The 18,622-nt window shown below is 49.0% G+C and overlaps 2 protein-coding genes across 7 annotated transcripts in view; one reads left to right on the forward strand and one right to left on the reverse strand.

Moving 5' to 3' along the window:
- On the reverse strand, nucleotides 1–17,991 carry LOC144030984 (ecto-NOX disulfide-thiol exchanger 1-like). Of its 6 annotated transcripts, XM_077537654.1 has the most exons (15): nucleotides 17,009–17,990; nucleotides 16,113–16,207; nucleotides 14,319–14,494; nucleotides 10,040–10,094; nucleotides 9,688–9,810; nucleotides 8,296–8,421; nucleotides 7,021–7,227; nucleotides 6,141–6,377; nucleotides 5,178–5,390; nucleotides 4,156–4,262; nucleotides 3,653–3,755; nucleotides 3,486–3,574; nucleotides 2,575–2,689; nucleotides 2,378–2,463; nucleotides 1–1,068 (listed from the first exon to the last, which is right to left on the reverse strand). In XM_077537654.1, the coding sequence occupies exons 4-15, from the start codon at nucleotides 10,068–10,070 to the stop codon at nucleotides 937–939; spliced, it is 1,569 nt and encodes a 522-aa protein (XP_077393780.1). In that variant the 5' UTR covers nucleotides 10,071–10,094; nucleotides 14,319–14,494; nucleotides 16,113–16,207; nucleotides 17,009–17,990; the 3' UTR covers nucleotides 1–936. The 6 variants fall into 6 exon arrangements, with proteins under 6 accessions (XP_077393780.1, XP_077393782.1, XP_077393779.1 ...); XM_077537656.1 differs by having other exon boundaries at nucleotides 9,688–9,807; nucleotides 16,113–17,990; XM_077537653.1 differs by having other exon boundaries at nucleotides 16,113–17,990.
- The window catches only part of lacc1 (laccase (multicopper oxidoreductase) domain containing 1), a 3,987-nt gene continuing 2,434 nt past the window's right edge, over nucleotides 17,070–18,622 (forward strand). The window contains exon 1 of the mRNA XM_077537660.1: nucleotides 17,070–17,841. Within this exon, the coding sequence (XP_077393786.1) occupies nucleotides 17,247–17,841 (595 nt within the window). The 5' untranslated portion in view covers nucleotides 17,070–17,246. The remainder of the gene's footprint in view (nucleotides 17,842–18,622) is intronic.

The following is an 18,622-nucleotide window of genomic DNA, read 5'->3' on the forward strand; positions in this document are numbered from 1 at the left end:
TGATTTTTCAATGCACATTTTTATTCATCAAACCTTTTGACAGCGTTTGGTCTGTAAAGGATTCCTTTTCTAGCTTGGACAACAACCGTGAGTGAGGAGGTCTTGACATGGGTCCTGTGCCCAAAACACTGCAAACAGGCAAACAGACAGAACAGATGTTCCATAGAAGGGGTCAGAATTGTTTGTTCCAAAATAAGTAATCAATTCCATAAACGCACGCGGTTTTTGATGTGATATTTCTACTTGTCAAGTGGGGATGATGAAACCTCTTCAAGCCATTCGCAATCATTTTGCAGAAATTAGGAAAAGATGGGATTTTCCCAAAGGAGATGAAAAGGCCCCTCCCACAATGCGTCCTCGTCTGGTGATCCCAATGAAGAAGTGAGCAGCAACAAAAGTTGCAAAGCGGCTGGCAGATGAGTTTGCTTGCAAAGATAGGCGTGACGGGCGTCGTGACCGGCAGCACAGCGCACGCACCCACACGGAGGCACGGATGGCTCTTACTAAGTGTACGCCCGCCCGCCCGCCGACGTGCCCATGTGCACGGCTGGATGCTAGCCGGAAATGCTCTCAATACCAGCACTTGGCCATCGGTTAAGATGATCGCCAAGATAGACAAACTGGAAACAAATGAATTGGGGCTTCCTAGAAAATCACAATGGGCCATCACTGCTGCACTTTCTTTTTTGCCAACAGGATGCACGTCACGTTTCCTTTCATTCAAGTCGAGCGCGCCACAATTCAGGCCAACGTGCAAGAAAAAAAAAAGTTGCCACACGCACGTCAAAATTGCACACAAAATGGACGCTCCTTCCGCAACGCAGCGCAACAAAGTGCAGCAAATCACAACGGACGTTTTTAGCCGGCTAGCGTGACGGTCCCAGCGGCGGGCGGGCAAGCAAACGTCGGTCGGCTGAGCGAGCGTCGGATGCCGCCTCATCCGGACTGGAGGCTGTCAAAGGCGCAGAACTTCCAGCGCTTCTCCAACGTGGCGCCGACGCCGCTCAGCTCCTGGCGGAACATGAGGGGCAGGCGGACCATAAGGCTCTCCAGCTCACTTGACGACACCTGGCACACACACACACAAACACGCAAACTTACTGTCAGCTTTCATGGATGTGTTTTGGTCAGCTTGTGCCTGCGCTTGCTTGCATGTATGTGTGTGTGTGTGTGTGTGTTTGTGTGTGCGTGCGTGGGTACCCAGTAGAAAAAGTCCACCAATTGGAATGTAAAAATGGGTGGAAGAAATTGAAGGAAGCTCCACCAGAATCATGTTTACGACAGTCAGTATCCGGACTTTTTTTGCAGACGCACGCACTGCACAGGAAATTAATGAGCTGATTGGAGCCAACAGGCAGCTGGGCTCCACTTGGACTGATGGGCTGTGTCATAAGATATATCTATATCTATATCCATACATACATACATACATACATATGTATACTAATGTGGACGGGACTCTATAGTGATGGAGGTGTGAGGGGAGAAGGTGTGACATTGCGAGTCAGCCACGCACTCTCGATTGTTGAAGTATCGTCTGTAAGTGACTTGAAAGACATGATGACTTGTGGAATGTCGATGGAATGACGTCACGTACGTGCCAACTAAAGGTCAGTTGGGGTTTGTTGACCTTAAATGGTCATCACTAGCGCGCTACAGCTAATTGCGATTGCAAAGTATTTGGCAATTGTGTTGGTGTCATGCATACGAGTACGTTCCATCCACTCAATGCAAATCCCACTCAACCGTCGTGGATTCCCCCCAAAAGTATTGTTATTCAGTCGAATAATCGATAGCTTCATTGATTTGAAAAAGATTGGACCTAACGATAATGGCAATATCGTGATATTAAAACTGCCACAATATTGTCGTCATCGTCATGTTCACGATATTTAAAAGCTACACATCTGTTAAAAAAAAGTCAGGTTGATTTCCATTTGTGCAGTTATAGCACCCTCCGGTGGCTAGTTTTTTTAGTGGTTTAATTTTCATTAGGGATGTTTTGGCCCTTCTATATTTAAAATCACTAATTGTCATTTGAAGGGGAATGTAATATACTTGTGAATATGTGGAAGAACTCAATTTGGGCTTGCATTAGATGATAAGTGCCACAATATGAAGTGCTATTTGAGATTGGAGGTAGTTTATATGTATTGCTGTCATATACAAAAGCACAATATCGTGCTTTTTTTTTTTTTTTCTTTTTTAGTACGAGCTCTTTTTTTTTTTACAATATTGTGGCCTATTTTAAATATCGCCAACCTCTTCACAATATCGGGATAATTATCGTATTGTGAGCTTCATATCGTAATAATATCGTATTGTGATATTTGGATATCGTTAAATCCCTAGTGTCAACGTGTGTGTATTGTGGTACCTGCGAGTCGAGCGTGCGCACGTATGAGCACAAGTATTCCAGGTTGGCCCCGAAGGGATGAACGTGCAGGAAAGCCGACACGACGCCTCAAGAAAAAAGCAAAGAAAAGACGTCACCGTGTCATCAACAAGAGTGTGACGGCTGCTGCAGAATGACATTTGCATACCAATCAGCATCTCATTTGCATACGGCCTTACCCAGGAGCAGAGCCTCCTTCTCCGACACCAGGACACTGCCTCCGGCTCCGCCTCCTGGGCCGCAGCCTCCTCCTCTTGTCTCTCGGTCGGCGTACGAGCAGTGAAATGCGCTGACCTAAAAGACGTGCGCGCCCGTCACTCGCTTGAAGCCTCGTTTGCACAAGTGCGCCACCGATCCACGCCTGATCACGGCCAGCGACGTTCAGGCTTTTCCGTCCCTCCCGCGTGTCTCCCACCTCCAGCACGCTCAATTGCGTCCGTGTGACAACTCGCTTGTTTCCGCGGCGCGTCAGCTCCTGCTCATAAATGTGGAATGACAGGACGCTACGCACGCCAACGTATGAACATCCGCACGCACGTGTTACAGGTTGACTGTTTGCCTCATATGCGCTAACGCAGCTGAGCTTATATTTTCACTTGCAGTCTGTCCTTAACATTTCAATTTGACAAACAAACGCTCACTTTTTCCTTTCATAGCCCCAAATGAGGGTCCCCAATTAGCATGTCCGCTAGCGCTGATCGACATTTCACTGATCGCATGTCGCGAAAGGTTAGCAAACAAATGCTAGCTAATGCTAGTGAACTTGTTGCACTAGCAGGGGCTAACCTTGCATCCATGAGAGCGCGAAAAAGACGACTCGCCCACGGCCAAAATCACAATTTCCTTTTTTGCATACTTTACAGCAGGCTACATGTGGATTAGACAGAGCGAGAGAGAGAGAGAGAGAGAGAGAGAGAGAGAGAGAGAGAGAGTTTTGTTTGTTGTCCCCCCCCCCAACACGTCTTGCAAGGCATTCGAATGGATTGATTTGCATTTTGAAGGATTCCACAAACTGGAGAAACGCATCAAATGTTGGCCTCAAACACTTTTTGGAGACGTCAGTCAAGTGGAAGGCGGGCAGAAGACGTACCTGTTGCACTGGCAGCAGACACGTGCCAGCTTCCAACCTCTGTGGCTCCGCCTCCTTCCTCAGAAGCTCCTCCTCCTCCTCAAAGGCATCTGGCCAACACACGTGTCAGTGTGCGCGGGTACACACGCACACACACGCAAATACACGCAGGACGACGTCGGGCTCACCATCTTCTTGTGCGCACATCATCTTCATCTTCTTCTGGAAAGGCCCTTCATCATCCTCTTCCTCATCCTGACGTCTGAGGGCTGACACCTCCTCACTGTCGACCTGACACAACGGCAACACTCGATCATCACCATCATCCTCATGTCATGACTTTTTTTTTTTTTTTTTTTTTCAAGCACTCATTCACTCTCCCAGGCGGAGAAGCGAACCCACACCAACCGGCACCGAAGGCAAGTGACGGTTCCACTCCTCCACCTGGAGCCCCCATTGTCATGACTTTCATCATCATCATCTTCACTTTCATCACCTTCATCCTCGTCCTCGCCATCATCATACCTTTGGTTTCACCGCACCATCATGATTACCATTTGGCGCATGCACATGTCTGCCTGTCGAGGGGTCAGGGGGCGGGGTTCGGGGACAGGGTCGGGGACAACTCATCCACCCACCGTGACGGTGGTCTCCGGAGGGCGTTCATTTGTTTGTTTGTCCGGCTACTAACCTGGCACTGCCTGGTCCATACGTCAATGTTCTTGCGCTGAGCTTTGCTGAAGCGGTCCCGAGACTTTTGTCGGCCCGACGCCACCAACACGGACCACACCTGCTCCACTTGGGCCCGACACAGGGAGGAGGGGGGGGGTGACACGTCAACAATCCATTGACCCCGGACCGGGCCTCCGCTGCGTACTTGCAAATGGACAACTGTGGCTGTGTGTACTTGCGCACGACAATACTTACTGTACACGTGCAAACACACTTCAACTTCCATGGGGAAGTTGCGTGACGTGTCATGTGACTGACAGCAACTTCCACTCGCAAGACTTTCTTTCTTTACTTGACACGTAACAGATGGATGCACAGATGATCAACACAATGAACAAATGGACGGATGCACGTCTGATGCGCCCAAGTATGCAACATACATTTTATATATATATATATATATATATATATATATATATATATATATATAAATTGCATCATTCCTGCTTGCATTGAATTGCATTTGCATACAACTCTGAGAAGGCAAGCATGTTTTGCTCACAAATGGTAAGTACATTTAGCAAAATAATACTTTTCCTTTCAACATAAATAAAATGAGTTATTATCCGTCCAAACAATTACTAAGCCTATTTAACCTTATTAAAAAAAAAAAAAAAAAAAAAAAAAAAAAAATGAAATGGAAATTCACCTATTGTGGGTCGGCATGGAACACAGCAACCGTGAAAAGGGAAACAACCCTACATATGTATTATATATATATATATATATGATACTTTTTTTTTTTTTAATGCAAGAAAAAGTGACCACTGTTAAGACCTCTTTTTAAGGGTAAAGGCTTGCTTTTACTGTTTAGCTTTCAATTGGGTTATGGTCAAGGTTAGGCTAAGGAATGGGGGGAGGCAATCATTTTGGGTGGTTGGGGTTCGGGGGAGGGGCTGGGTAATGCATGATGTCAATGAGAGGGCCCCACAAAGATAGCAACGTGAGGATGTGTGTGCGTGCATGCGTGCGTATTCTCACATTGCGCGAGGATGTTGTCGAGCGCGGCTCGGAAGTCGCTCTTGGCTTTGTTGAGGTTGCGTTGTTGCTGGCGCGCGTCCCTGCGCAGTCGGCGCGCGTGCGCGTTGGCGCTTTGTACGAGCGCGTAGACATGGTTGGCGCCGACGCGGTCGACTTCGCCGCCGTCCAGCCAACACAAAAGAACCGACGCCGCCCAGCTGAAGCCATGCTTGTCTATCGGAAAACACACACAAGTGCTTTTTCTTTGGCTTTTTTCCCGGCGAAAAGACGCGTGGGCGTACACGAGTCCTTAAGTGGTCCATGCGCCGCTTCCGTCACGGGAGCTTGCATGTGGACAAACGTGCAAATGTTCCCGCTGGGGCTTGTGCTCATTTGTGCGCCCGTCACACCACGTGCTCTCATTTCAATGACAACGGGCGCAACCAGGCGAAGGCGTGAGCAAGCGAGCGAGCGGCATTAGGGAGCTTTTAGGAGCCTTTCAGATGTGCGTGCGCCGCCCCATCAAAAGCTTCTAAAGCTTGCCAGCCGCCGCCGATGCAGATTAGCCACGCGTTACAACACAGCGTACAAAACACAACACATGCACGTGCGATTGATTGTGCACGCACACAATTGACTTGACGGAAGCTTTTGTGCCGATCGACTGCTAGCAATCGGACGCTCTGCTACCTTCGTCATCATGCCGCCACTCGTGAAGGAGGACTGCCTTGTCTTACGAGATCAGGGGTGTCTCATTACAGTCCCGGAGGGTCCTGCAGGTTTGAGACGTTTTCCTCCTCCAACACGGCTGATTTGGATGGTAAGGGTCATGATCCGGCGTTTGCTGAAGAGGTGTGACTATGACTCAGGTGTGTTGGAGAAGGGAAACATGTCAAATGTGCAGGCAAGTCCCAAAGAAGCTGGATTGGCCACCCCTGTACTCGATGGTCAATCCCCCGTTCACCAACGCCGGTCTCGCCTCACCTTTCAAGCGCTCGGCCAACATGGCCGCCTCGTGCTCCGAGAAGCGCGGCATGAGCGTCGGGGAGGCCGATGTCGGCGGGGGCAAGGCCTCGTCCCGATGCTGATGTCGTTTTTCTCGCTCTCGTAGTCTCTGTTTGCACTCCCATTCGTACAAGTCGTCCCGAGCCTGAGCAAAGTCCACGTGGATCTTGCCCGAGTCTTTCTTGTCCGTGCCCGAGGCCACGTGAAGGCGGTAACCTGGCCAGGGAAAATACAAACGTTAGCATCCAGGAGAGCAAAGTGCTCTGCATGGAAGAGAGCAAACAGCTTTTCAGCAAGCGCTTCTCAAGAAGAAGAAGCGCTTCCCATTCCCATCCCCGCCACTGACGAGCGAGCGAGCGAACGAGCGCTTGTTATGACGGATGCCGGTTGCCTACTTGGGAGTTTCCCCAAGCGACGCACGATCGTCAGAGTCAACACACGTCCACATTTAACTGAAAATATTTTGCAAACAACGTGGACAACAATAAAAGCGGAAATCATGTTTTTGTTCCCATCAGGTGGGTCCAAATCAGTTGTTGTCATGCGCATGGTCTGATCCGCATCCCGACTTTAGCCGTTGACTATCGTTTGACGCGCGTGCGTGCACGAGCTCATCTTGCTTGCAACAGATTGGAGCAACTGAAGTCCGACGCGACATTCCGGCCAAAGCAACCGGCTGACGTACACATCCTGCCTGGGACAGCAAAACAAAACTTCTCACATTTGGGCAACACTCGCTTCCTGCTTCAACTCCTTTTTTTTTTTTTTTTTTTCAAGCTCTACAACGTGGAAGGCAAGTTTACTACATTGCATGCTAGCTTGCGCTCATACAGACGTGTGTGCGTGCGTGTGACGTCACCTGACAGGCCGAGCGCTGCGTCCACCATGAACTCGTCGCTGAATCTAATGTGGCAAAAGTTCTTCTTGCTCTTGCGCAATGCGACGATGTCGCCGCAGGGGCTGAAGACTTCCCTGATGATGTCATCACCGGCGTTCTCCGGAAGCCCGCCCACAAACACCGTCTTGCATCCGGGAGGGCGTGGCCGGGTGGACGGTGGGGGCAGGTCTAGGATGAGCCAGCGTCACCATCGTTATTATGAACAACACAAATGTTAAGATCGTCAAAAGTGGAGATGATTGTAATATCGTTCGTGACAGCATAGAAGACGATCGTCATCACAAGATTCGTGATGATTGCAATACACAACGACGCTGTGCACCATTGTGAAGCCACTGAGATGCAAACTGGCCGCCAAGTAAAACAAAATCAAATCCCAAGTTTGAGCTCGAGTGTGACGAGCATGTTGTCGCATGTGCGGGCGTCACACGAATCACTGCGGCGTGTGATGGCGAACGGATGTCGACGGATATTCGCCAGCACGCCTGAAAATTGTCAACAGCTGTCAATAGGAACAAAACAAAATCGTCACATTAACGTCACCTTCAGGCAGCCCGCTTCCCTTTCATTCATTCATTCATTCATTCATTCATTCATTCATTCGTTCATTCATCCATCCATCCATTAATTCGTGTTTCCATTTGTTGAATGTTGAAATGGCTTGAAGAAACGTGAAGGCCGACGGACGCTCGCACAAGAAACTTTTTGTGCTTTGAAACTCCTTTGGCGAAGTTTTGCTAGCGAATGCGAACGTCACAAGTTGACTTTTGACTTGAGCGTTTGTTGAAGGTTGCAAACGCTTGTGACGACGTTCGCCAGACGCTTGCAAACTGTTCTGACACTCGCTAGCAAATGTTGAACATGTTGTAAGTTGATTTTTGCCCATCTTGATTGAAGTTGGCAGGTGAGAGCCAACACTGAATTTGTGTTCATTTCCAACTGCCAGAAATTGCTGGAAATTGTCGAGTGCAAAAGAAGAAGAAATGGATGTGAAGCTTCTAAATGTGCCGTGTGATCAAGTGAAATTTGATAGAAGTTCGGTGAAAATAATGCTGACGGACGACTAGGCTTCAGTCGACTGTGAAATAATGACGGATGGACAGACGGACGGCCGTCCTTGCCGCTGACAAGTGACAGTGCCACAAAATGGACTCACGACGCGTTGCTGTCATGTTGCACTCGAGTTAATGTGGCCTGGCATGCTCGCGGTCGTTCGGCGGCGGTTGTGCTCCTTACTGGGATTCTGTGGGAAGAGGGTGCATCGGTTGTGTCGGATGATCTCCTTGACGCTCGCCGGCCCGACGTCGGAGGGGTTGGCAGGCGCGGTCGCCGGGGCCTCGGACCTCGCCGGCAGCACGCGAGCTGACGAGTGAGAAAAAGGTGACACAAACGGGCAAAAAAAACAAGCAGCCACTTCCTTTTAGGTGCCACACAAGACGAGAATAATTCAGAGCGAAGAGACGGCGGCAAACGAAGAGGTGGATGAAATCGTCCGCCGGCGCTGAAACAAGAAAAAGACAAAAGCAAAAAAAAAAAAAAAAAAGGAGGCGGCATGCTGGCAGGAGAAAAAGGCCAAAAACAAGTGGCGGGAAGATAAACGAGGCGTCCCACAAAGAGCGAAAGGCTCGCTCGCCACGCCGGCGCTAATGATGACGAGCGAGCGGTCGCCGCAAAACACGCGGCGAGCGTTCATCAACACGCTGCGTGCGATAACCCCGACAGCTCAATTACTGCCGTTTGCAGCCGCCGTCACGTCACAACATCGTCAGCACGAGAATACGACAGGATGAATTCAAGACAACAAGATGAATGCAAAAAAAATGAGAACACAAACAATCACATGCAAATGGACTACAATCTTTATCCTCGGCAAACAACAAACGGAAAAAAAATACCCACAATAAGTAGTGTAGTTATGGTTGACATTTCTTGTAAATGTTTGAAAAATGTTTGAAGGCTGCAAAAGCCCTCACCACAACTTGATATACTTTTCTCATTGAGGATTTACGTTCTCATATTTCTCTCCTTTAAATCAATGTTCAAACCTTCATAAATTTGATCAAATAGGCACATTAATGTAAAAAAAAAAATGCATGCAAAATTGCACTCAAGAAATCGGCAAAACAGCAAGAGGGCAAAAAGTGAAGCGTGTTATAGCGAGGGAAGATTGTTTTGGAAGTTGACCGGAAGGAATGTTTGCAGGTGAATCTGCGGAAGTCGCAGTTGAAAGTCCTGCTTCTTCATTTCCTTCATTCGAGACGACAAACTTTTTTTTTTTTTGCACTCAAGCTGAAACTTTTCACTTCGAGTGAGCTGCGTGAGCTCTCGTGCAAATGTCACAAAATTGCATCCGACCTGTTCAGGTGTCGCATCGTCACAGGCGCCGGCAGGCCGCTTCGCTTCCCGTCCAATTAGCTTCTTTGACGGATTCATTAGCGAGATCCGAGGGAGGAGGCGGTGGCGGCGGCGAGGCGTGCGACGCGCGACACCTTTTGGATGGTGTTCGCTTTGACGACGACAAAAACATCTGAGCGGGCTCGTTAGCCGACGTGAATATTCATGAGCGGGCCTCGCCGGCGCACAACAAACAAACTCAAAATCAACGACGGCCGTCAATCAAAAGTGTACCTAATGAAGTGGCCGGTGTGCACAGGAAGTTGGACGCCAACAGTTGCTGCGGCAACACCGAGGTCACGCCCATGGGCGGCGCCCATGCAGAGCGGGCCGACACGCCGTTGGCTGCCGCTGCTGCTGTGTGGAAGTACACACACACGCACGCACGTGAGACACACATTCACAACTGCTGACGCACAACAGATTCACACTCACACAAATGACAACAAACTTGCACACACCCCATTGTGAACAACACACATGTACGTATATACACAAACACGTGCATCCATGTATACACACACAAATACACACACATGCACATGTCCCACACACGCATACCCATTTTGCAAGGTGTCGGACGTACCTGCAGCCAGGGCGCTCACGTGTGATGTCATCGATGAACGCCAAACATCAGCAAGCTTCACACAAAAACAAGAAGAAGAAGACGTCTTATGAAGATGATGAATTTCAATTGGCCAATCAGTGGCCATGCACGTCCATTCAAAATGGACGTGCCCCGACGTCGCGCATCTGCCAATGGGGTGGATGCCAGGGAGGAGGCGGGACTTCAGACTTGCAGGTTTCACACAACACATTTCCGGGGCATTTCCGGTTTCGAATTGCGACGCGTGTGGGTGATGTCCTGTTACTTACGCTTATGCCTTGTTGGAACGCGGCCAGCAGTGGCCAGAAACAAAGGCGAGATGTGAAATGGCAGCATTCACCCTGTGGAGCGAGCGGTCGCCTCCATCCTGACTGGGCGCCTGACAAACGTCAGCCATTTTGCTTTGAACCTCTTCTAGTCAAATGTGAAGGAAAAGTAGAATGTGTGAAAAGACGCACACACTTCTTTTTGCTTCCTTACACACGCACACACATTGCAGTCCAGGAAATGTGTGTGCGTGCGCCCATCCGTGAGATTGGACGGCAATTAGGCTTCATTAGCCGCTGCCCTCCAGCCGCTCATTTGTGGCCGCTAACGGCTAACGGGCAGCCGCAGGAGCCAAAAGATGAAAGCAAGACGCTGGTGGCCATTTTGTCATCTCCCTCCTTGTGGCGGGCGGCCTTGCGCCATCACGCAATGGGAGGAGCCATGTGGCTCCACCCAACTGGGGGCAGGCTTCACTTCCACAACGTCTGATGCCCATATAAGGGAGAGCCCTGATGACGGACGGACGAGTCTGCAGTTTGCTGTTTGATTTGGTTTGGTTTATTTGTTCATTTTTACCATATCGCCCACCCCTTGGGGCAGGCAATCGTTTTTCATGCTTGAGGTTAGGGAAAGATGCATGTGCGCGTGTGTGAAGTGGCAGATGGCACAGCAAGAAACACAGAAGGGTGCGAGCGAGTCAAGTGTGGCGTCCCGTTCACAAAAATGTTCATCACCAATTTCATCAACAAGCAGAAAAAAAAACATGGATCAACAAGATGCAAATCAAGTGCTCCCTAAATGGGAAGAAGCCCGTTTTGGTTGACGTGCATCCGGTCTTGGGTTGGGCGGATGCCCGCCCAAGAAGGTCGAATTGTTGCAAAAGTCTCCCTGTCGTGCTCAAGCGACAAAACCAACGAGCGACTTGAGCCCTTGCAAACGTGTCGGAAGATGCGGAAGCGGCAAAAACGACACGCTCAAGTCAAGATGGAGGCCGAAGCCTCAAATGGCCGTCTATTCACCTGTGCCTCACCTGAAAAGCTACAAAATGGCCGCCAGCCAGGACTTGCGCAATCAATCAATCAATCCTCTCCTTTCTCCTTGCATCCAAGTAACAAAACAAAACACAAAAGTGTCCTGCAATTTGATGATGACAAATGAAAGGCAAGAAAATGTCCGCCAGGAAACAAGCGAAATTGTGGTTAGTGAGCGCGGCGCGCCAAATGAGAAGTGACAGCGTGCACACGCGCTTGATGAAGGCTGGCGTGTGTGCGCGTTTGCCGACTGACGGGCGGAAGCGGCGCGCCGCTGTTCCTGTCGTGTCGCGTTAGCGTCAAGCTAAAGCGTCGACCCAGCTCGCCTCGCATCGGCGCTCGCAGGCGCCGCCGGCCTGACCCGCCGCCGCCGACACGCCTGTCGCCTCCTCGCCGTTCATCTCGCCTTGTCACGCCACGCGCGCACACGCACACACACACAGATCTATGCATTAAGAGTGAGAAATACACATAATGTGTGTGTATAAGGAATGTGACGGGAGGAGGAGGAGCCAATGGGAGGTGGGAGGACACGTCAAGGTTAAGCAAGCTCATCAATTATTCATCACACATGCAAAATGGTGGCAAAAGCATCTAATTGCAATTTTTGTTCCCAACATTGCAATTGTTCTTTAAAGGTGACTTTTTCCTATGACGATGATGATGACAATGATGACGATGATGATGACAATGATGACGATGATGATGAAGGCATCCTGTTGGACAGCATCACTTTTTTCATCCTCCATGTTTGAGTTTGCTTTGAAATTGTGAAGCGCACGTGACACATGCAAAAAAGAAACAACAAAAATCCCATTTGGATGCTTATGTGCCGTTTGGGAAGCTCCCAAATTTCCCATTGGCCACCTCGCCCATTTTGGAAGAAAAAAAAAAAAAAGCAGCACAAAATAAATCAAATAAAAAAAAAAATACTTATGTCCTTGACCTTATCTTAAACGTGAAGAGGAAAAGATTTTGATGTCATCATCATCATCATCATCCTCATCCTCTACACCGCACCAACATTTTGTGCAGGCTGCAAATGCACACGTGCACACGCGCAAGTGTGCGAGCGCGTGTGGCTGGCCGCTCGCCAGCGCGGCGGCGGCAGCGATGCTCCGTCAGTGCTGGTGCACACAATGCAGCACATACATCAGGATGGGAGGAGGGGGAGGGGCCAGGAGGAAAAGAGAGGTGGGGGGGGGGCAGTAAATGGAGCCAGGGCAGCAGGCGAGCAGAAAAGAGGTGAAAAAATAAACAAGATGGACGCCGAGCAGGACAAAAAACGACAGCGGGAGAAAAACGAGCACCTTGCAAGTGCAAGCGCACACGCACACACACGTTTGTGTTTGTGTGCTGTCTGATATGATCATAAGGGAATGTTGAAAATGTTTTCCTGCAAAAAAAAAAAAAAAAAGGAGCTGACCAGCACACTATGCTTGACAGCTCTCAGCCATTTGGCTCCGCCTCTTTGCAGGCGCCATATCAAAGTGATGGATATTGACGATGATGAAGGTTTCGTGGTTCGTTATGCTAATGAGGCGCTTGTTTCCAAAAGGAAAGGTCGCCCGCATTGTTGCCGTGACACCGCCACAACTTGTTGGCAACACAGACCACGCCCGCTTGTCATGTCATCTGCGGCGTGGGAGACGTCTGTCGCCGAGGGGGTGGGGCTTGTCACCTACGTCAAGCAACATCAATCAACAGCAACACATGCGTGTGCACGTACACATACACAAAACACACTTGCACTGCGCTCTTCAAAACGTACAATTGTACGTGAACGCACCACAACGTGGCAAATTTGGCATATTTTCAAAGACGACTTTCTCAGCGGAGACAACTTTTCAACATGGCCGATTCGTGGATGCTGACCAAATTAAAACCCTTAAAAGGTCGGCTGGAAGATTGTTTTTCAATCTGCGCTATCAGCTAGCGTACATAATTCAGCTTACAAGTCATTATTTGACACTTTCGCTGCTAAGACCACAATCTAGCTCGCTAGCTAGCAGGCTGTTAGCCACGTGCATTTTTTTTGTTTTGTTTTTTTAAGGAGCACAACAACGTGAACACGACTCAGTCGGAATGACGACTTTCCCACGTAGCGCTCGCTCATCTTTCCCACAAATTGGCTCTTTGCTTCCAAAAGGTCAAGGGTCAAAGTTCCTCCTCACACTTCTTTTTCTTTCTGCGTAGATTGCCATTGCGGCAAATACTCAAACGTCATCATGTGGTTCGGTCCCTCGCAATGCACAATACATGCCAGCCATTGACACTTTACCGCTTTCACATCATTTGGACGTGATCGGCGCCGTTTCCGTTTGGACGACGTTTGCAGGGACGGACGGGACACTCTTGATTTTTTTACAGTATTTCTTCACTCACGAGCTCACGCACACACACAAATATGGCCTCCCAGGTGGGGAAGCAACCCCACCCACGGCACCTACATGCAAGTCATGTGACGCTCGCACCACCCACAGCACATTTTTTTGCTTTTTAGATGACGTCACATGTGCACGCACGTCACGTCCCCGACGTACATGTGCACGTCACCTGTACGTGTGCGTGCTTGTTGCTCCTCAAAACGCTGAAAAAGCAAAAAAAATCTATATATATATTTGGACATTTGGAGCCCGCACGCGTTTCCATCAACACTTGAAAGCGTCAACATGAAAAAGGAAAACTTGAGGAAAAGCTTGAAAAAACAAAGATAGCAAATGTTCAATGCATGTATGTTGACAAGTCAATGTTGGAAATGCGAATTCAACATTTAAAAAAAAAATTGCTACTTTGCATAAAACAGGCGCTGTGCGTGCGCGTGCACGTACTCATGGAAAGCAGCGGTGCGCGCGCAGCGAAGAGGAATTGGAAGAGGAGCGCGCGGCCGACTCTCATTCAATGAGACGTTCATTGATGACGTCAAAAATCTTTTTTTGTTTTTGTTTTTTGCTTCTTACCTCCGCCAGGGACGCAACGTCGTTGAGATGAGGATGAAGATGAAGCGCGGAAACAGGAGCTTCCGCCGTGGAGGGGCTGCGCGCGTGCGCACGTCTGCCCGCCCGCCCATGCGCGTCCCCGAGGCGCCGCCGCGCATCCTCACGGAGACGTCGAAGCTTGTCGAGCGCGCACAAATCTGACAAGGAAGGAATGAAAGAAGCTCAAGTACAGCGCTGTCTTTTTGTCTGGCTTTTCATTCAGCGTGCTCCTCGCGGGATTTTCCTCCTTTCCTCATATTTACATAAACATATTTATTTGACTTATTGTATTTCAGTATTTTATTGACTGTTTTTTTAAGGGTTGGTTTTACTCGATTGTATTTGCATGATCAAATGTGCTGCAGAAAGAAAGTGGATTGGATCATCATCATCGTCTTTATGTTTTTGTCTGTACTGCCATTTTCAGGAAGAATTGAAACAAAAAATGTTTTCCACATTTGGACTTGTTTGAACAACAACAAGTGAACAATCATCAGCTGCACTTCAAAAACTACAGCAAGGGATCTTTGATACCACTTTTTTTCAGACCGATACCAGTTCAAGTACACGCTTGAGTAGTCACAGATACCAAGTAGCCTACCAGTAGTACTTTGATACATACAATTTGTGCCCCCCAAAAAACTGACAGCTCATTTGATAGAATAAAGCTCTTTTTTTTTTCCTTCAAAGTGCATGAAATGAACGTTCATTTTCTATTTTTTAAAACTTCATTCACAACAAAACATCAATGGACATTTGACAAGTAAACAGCGTTGACACATAATTTTTAAGTTATAAAAGGGAACAAAAGAATGAATTCCCTTTTCATCTGCAATTTGCCACGTCAACGCAACATTTCACATTCTTCTTATTTGCCAAACAGCAACAGCACTGACATCAGCAGTACCTTCAGATAAGTAAGGATGAGTATCGGCCCCATGCCCATACATGCTTTCGGTACTTATCCATCACTCATAATAACAACAACAACAACAACAACAACAACAACGATAAGAAGAAGCCAGTCGAGTCCAAAGCAATTAGAGTACAAACACACTCACAAGTCAAGTCATCAATCATCATTTTGTGCTGCTTGGATTGATTTGCCTTACGACTGGACAACAAAATGGATTTCCAGGAGAAAAAAAAAAAAAAAAGAGGATATATTGCCCTTTAAAAAAACAAAAAAAACAAAAACTGCAGGTGCATATCAGGCGTAATTCGGATTTCCATTTGCCTAAATTATCAACTGGACTTGCGCAATGAATGAATGAACGAATGAACGAATGAATGGCAAGCGGCATGTTGCTGCTTGGCATTGATAGCGTTGCAGGTTCTCATCCCATTGACACGCTTGAGCAATGCGCCAATTGTGACGCTAGCTTTGCGCTAATGTAGCATGCTAGCATGAAAAGCAGGTCAGCCACATGTTGACTTTACACTCTATCGCTTCAAAAGGCAGACAATCGCAATTAGCAGCATCAACTTGCAGAAGGACTTGGTCTGTTTTTGTTTTTTAGCTTAAAGTGGAGGGAAGGAAGGAAAGAAGGAAGGCTGGCCAGTCCGTTAAAGCAATTCCTTCCCGTTGCATGTTGACCACGTTAGCTTCTTGACGTCGTCTTACAATCAGCAAATAAACCGCAGGTGCAAAGCGATACAATCAAATACAGATACTAAAAGCCCAAGAAGAAGTAACAGAAAAAAAGCAAAGAAAAAGGAATTCGGTTGGCCTGACGAGAAGGAGAGAGTAAAAGAAACGCAAAGGAGCGAGCTCACCCTTCACGATGGTGGCGGGCGCCTATCCATCCCTTGTTCACTCCCTCCATCGCCGGCCCAACGCTCGCTCGACGGGAGGTCGGACTAACAGGAAGCTCGAAAAAAAAAAAAAAAAATGACAACATTAGCAAACAGATCTTCTTGAAAGGGGAAGTCAACCTTCAACATTTCTTTATCTTCCATGTCAATAATTTGGAAAGATTGTGTTAATAATTTATGGAGTTCATTAAGAAGCACCATTTGGATCCATCTGGGGTGGGAGGGGGAGGGAGGGCAGCCATTTTGACACTTGCTGTCGTTTGAAGATAACATCATGGTTGCCCTGGCAACGCCCAATCAGAGCTCACCTATTCTTGTCAGGAATGTTTTGGGGTTTTTTTTGAACGGATGGAAAGTTTTGGGTGTGCGTGCGTGACAAACGAGCCTTGCATGCTCTTGTGCTGGACAAACGTCAACTCTTACCTTGTTGGCGAAAGCGGCAAAACTTGTTGGAGTACAAATAGTTCAGTCGTGAGCCAAGCTGGCATGACCAGCAGCGAACACATGAACACACCTGCTGTCATTGGCTTGCTTCAGGTGCGGCTTGCGCAACAACGAACAGCTCCAACAAAATGCGTAAGAAGAGAAAGAAGGTGCAAAATGTGCGCGCAGTCGTCCTGCGCCATGTCAAATACGTCAAAGTGCAAGTTAGCTTTTGTTTTTTGTTTGGTTCCCCCCCCCCGGCCTTGGAAAGGGAACGAGGTCCGAGTGGACCGGAGCGGATTTTGGCCGCAACACAAGTGATATTTGGCGCCTCCTTCTGGTGGCTCGTTACCATAACAGGCCACAGACAGACATTAGCAAATATGAAAGTAAATCCCAAACAGATGATTATACATTTTGCCGTCTTTGCTTACTCGTGAGCGGGCGCTGAGTGACGCGTGTCCACTTTGAAAACTCGTCTTTGATTCGGAATGCTGTCATTTTTTTTTTTCATAGCTATTCCATTCACTTTGATCGCTTTTGGTTTTATTGGCCTATTTCCTTGTCAATAAGTGATTTTGTGAATCAGGGAGCGATCGCTGCTTTTGCTGGCCAATCAAGTGGAGTTGAGTTTGATGATCCGCATTCGCGTGGACTTTGACGGGGCGTCAAATGGCGGAAGAGGAAGCGAAAGTTTGCTCCTCTTTTTTTGTTTGGTACCACCGGCGCGCGTCCGCCCGCTCGGGTTCGCCGCTTGGACTCGCTGGTTCGACGCGCGTCATGAGCGCGACGTCGGCGGTGCTGCTGGATCTCGCGCACGCGTGCGGCTGCGGCTGCAGCGAGCGGCTGTTCCGCGAGGAGGCGGCCGCCGCCGCGCACGCGCATCTCTTCGTGCTGTGCGCGGGCACGGCCGGCGGCGACGTCGCGGAGGCGGCGGTCCGCGCGTGGAGCGGCGCGGGCGCGCGCGTGCTGCTCAACTGGCGCGCCAGCGCCGCGTGCGTGTACCGGCTGAAGCGGGCGGCGGACGAGGCGGGCGCGCTCTCGCTGCGCGTCATCACCAGCCCGCGGGGGCGCGCGCGGCTGCTCGGCTACCAGCGCGCGCTCTTCACGGCCCTCTACACGTTCACGTACCGGCTGGGCTGCGACGGCGGCGGCGCCGACGACGCACCTGCGGGCCGCGAGGTGGAGGATGACGTCGGCGCCCTGCTGCGGTCGCTTCCGGCGGTGGGCGGCGCCATCCGCGTGCTGACGTCGTCGCTGATCCCAGGTGAGCCTTCCTTCCTCGCGTCATGTCAAATCCTGGTCTGGCCCGGCCCGCTTCCTTCCACCTCATGCGTCACGTGATCAACGCACTTTCCAGTCTGCTTTTCACTGGGACGCTCCTCTCGTGGAGCAGCCTGTACTCACGCGCAATCTTTTCCAGTGCGGAAGACCTTTTTTTTTTTTTTTGGTGTGTGTGTGTCCACTTCCTCTGACGTCACTTGTTCTCTCTCTTTTTTTCTTTTGTCAATTCTGTTGAAGAGGGCCACTTGAGTGCAAGTTCCCAAACTTTTTAGGCTCGCTTGTGTACCACCAAAACCTCGCAAGACAATTCTTCCATGAAATTCTTTTCAATTTGTTTCAATTTGAACTTGTAATTTGTAATTTATTGTTTTCACTTCAAACATCAAAACAATTTGAAAATAAATCAAGATGTGCCTGACAAGTTAGCACCAAAAAAACAAACAAAAAACAACTGCAGTTAAACCGTCAATTGTGGAGAGTCTATGCCACGGGTTCCGTGATTTTGCACATTAGTTTGGTTCTGGTCCGGGTTGCGAAGCCGCAACCGAAGGGCACAAAGTCGGAAGCACAAGTATTTTGATGCAGCCCACACGTCGCAAACAGAACCGAAACCAAAGCTCATGTGCAAAAACAGTCCCGCCTCTTCCGTGGCATATACCCCATTGGACTCAATTTTGAGTGGGACCAAATCTACTCGCTTTTCGAGTAAAACCCCCGAGGTGGGCGTGGCCATTGACTGGAATTGATGATTGATGGAAGTGGCC

This window comes from Festucalex cinctus, chromosome 11 (assembly GCF_051991245.1).
Source record: "Festucalex cinctus isolate MCC-2025b chromosome 11, RoL_Fcin_1.0, whole genome shotgun sequence".
Classification (NCBI taxonomy): Eukaryota; Metazoa; Chordata; class Actinopteri; order Syngnathiformes; family Syngnathidae; genus Festucalex; species Festucalex cinctus.

Bases quoted from the DNA above. Each gene is read 5' to 3' on its own strand.
- LOC144030984 (XM_077537654.1), bottom strand. From the start codon at position 10,070: ATGACATCACACGTGAGCGCCCTGGCTGCAG. The intron at 8,422-9,687 runs GTACACTTTTGA...CTCACTCGTCAG, and splicing joins CACACCGGCCACTTCATTAG to CTCGCGTGCTGCCGGCGAGG. The intron at 4,263-5,177 runs GTGAGAATACGC...GTCGGGCCCAAG, and splicing joins CGACAACATCCTCGCGCAAT to TGGAGCAGGTGTGGTCCGTG.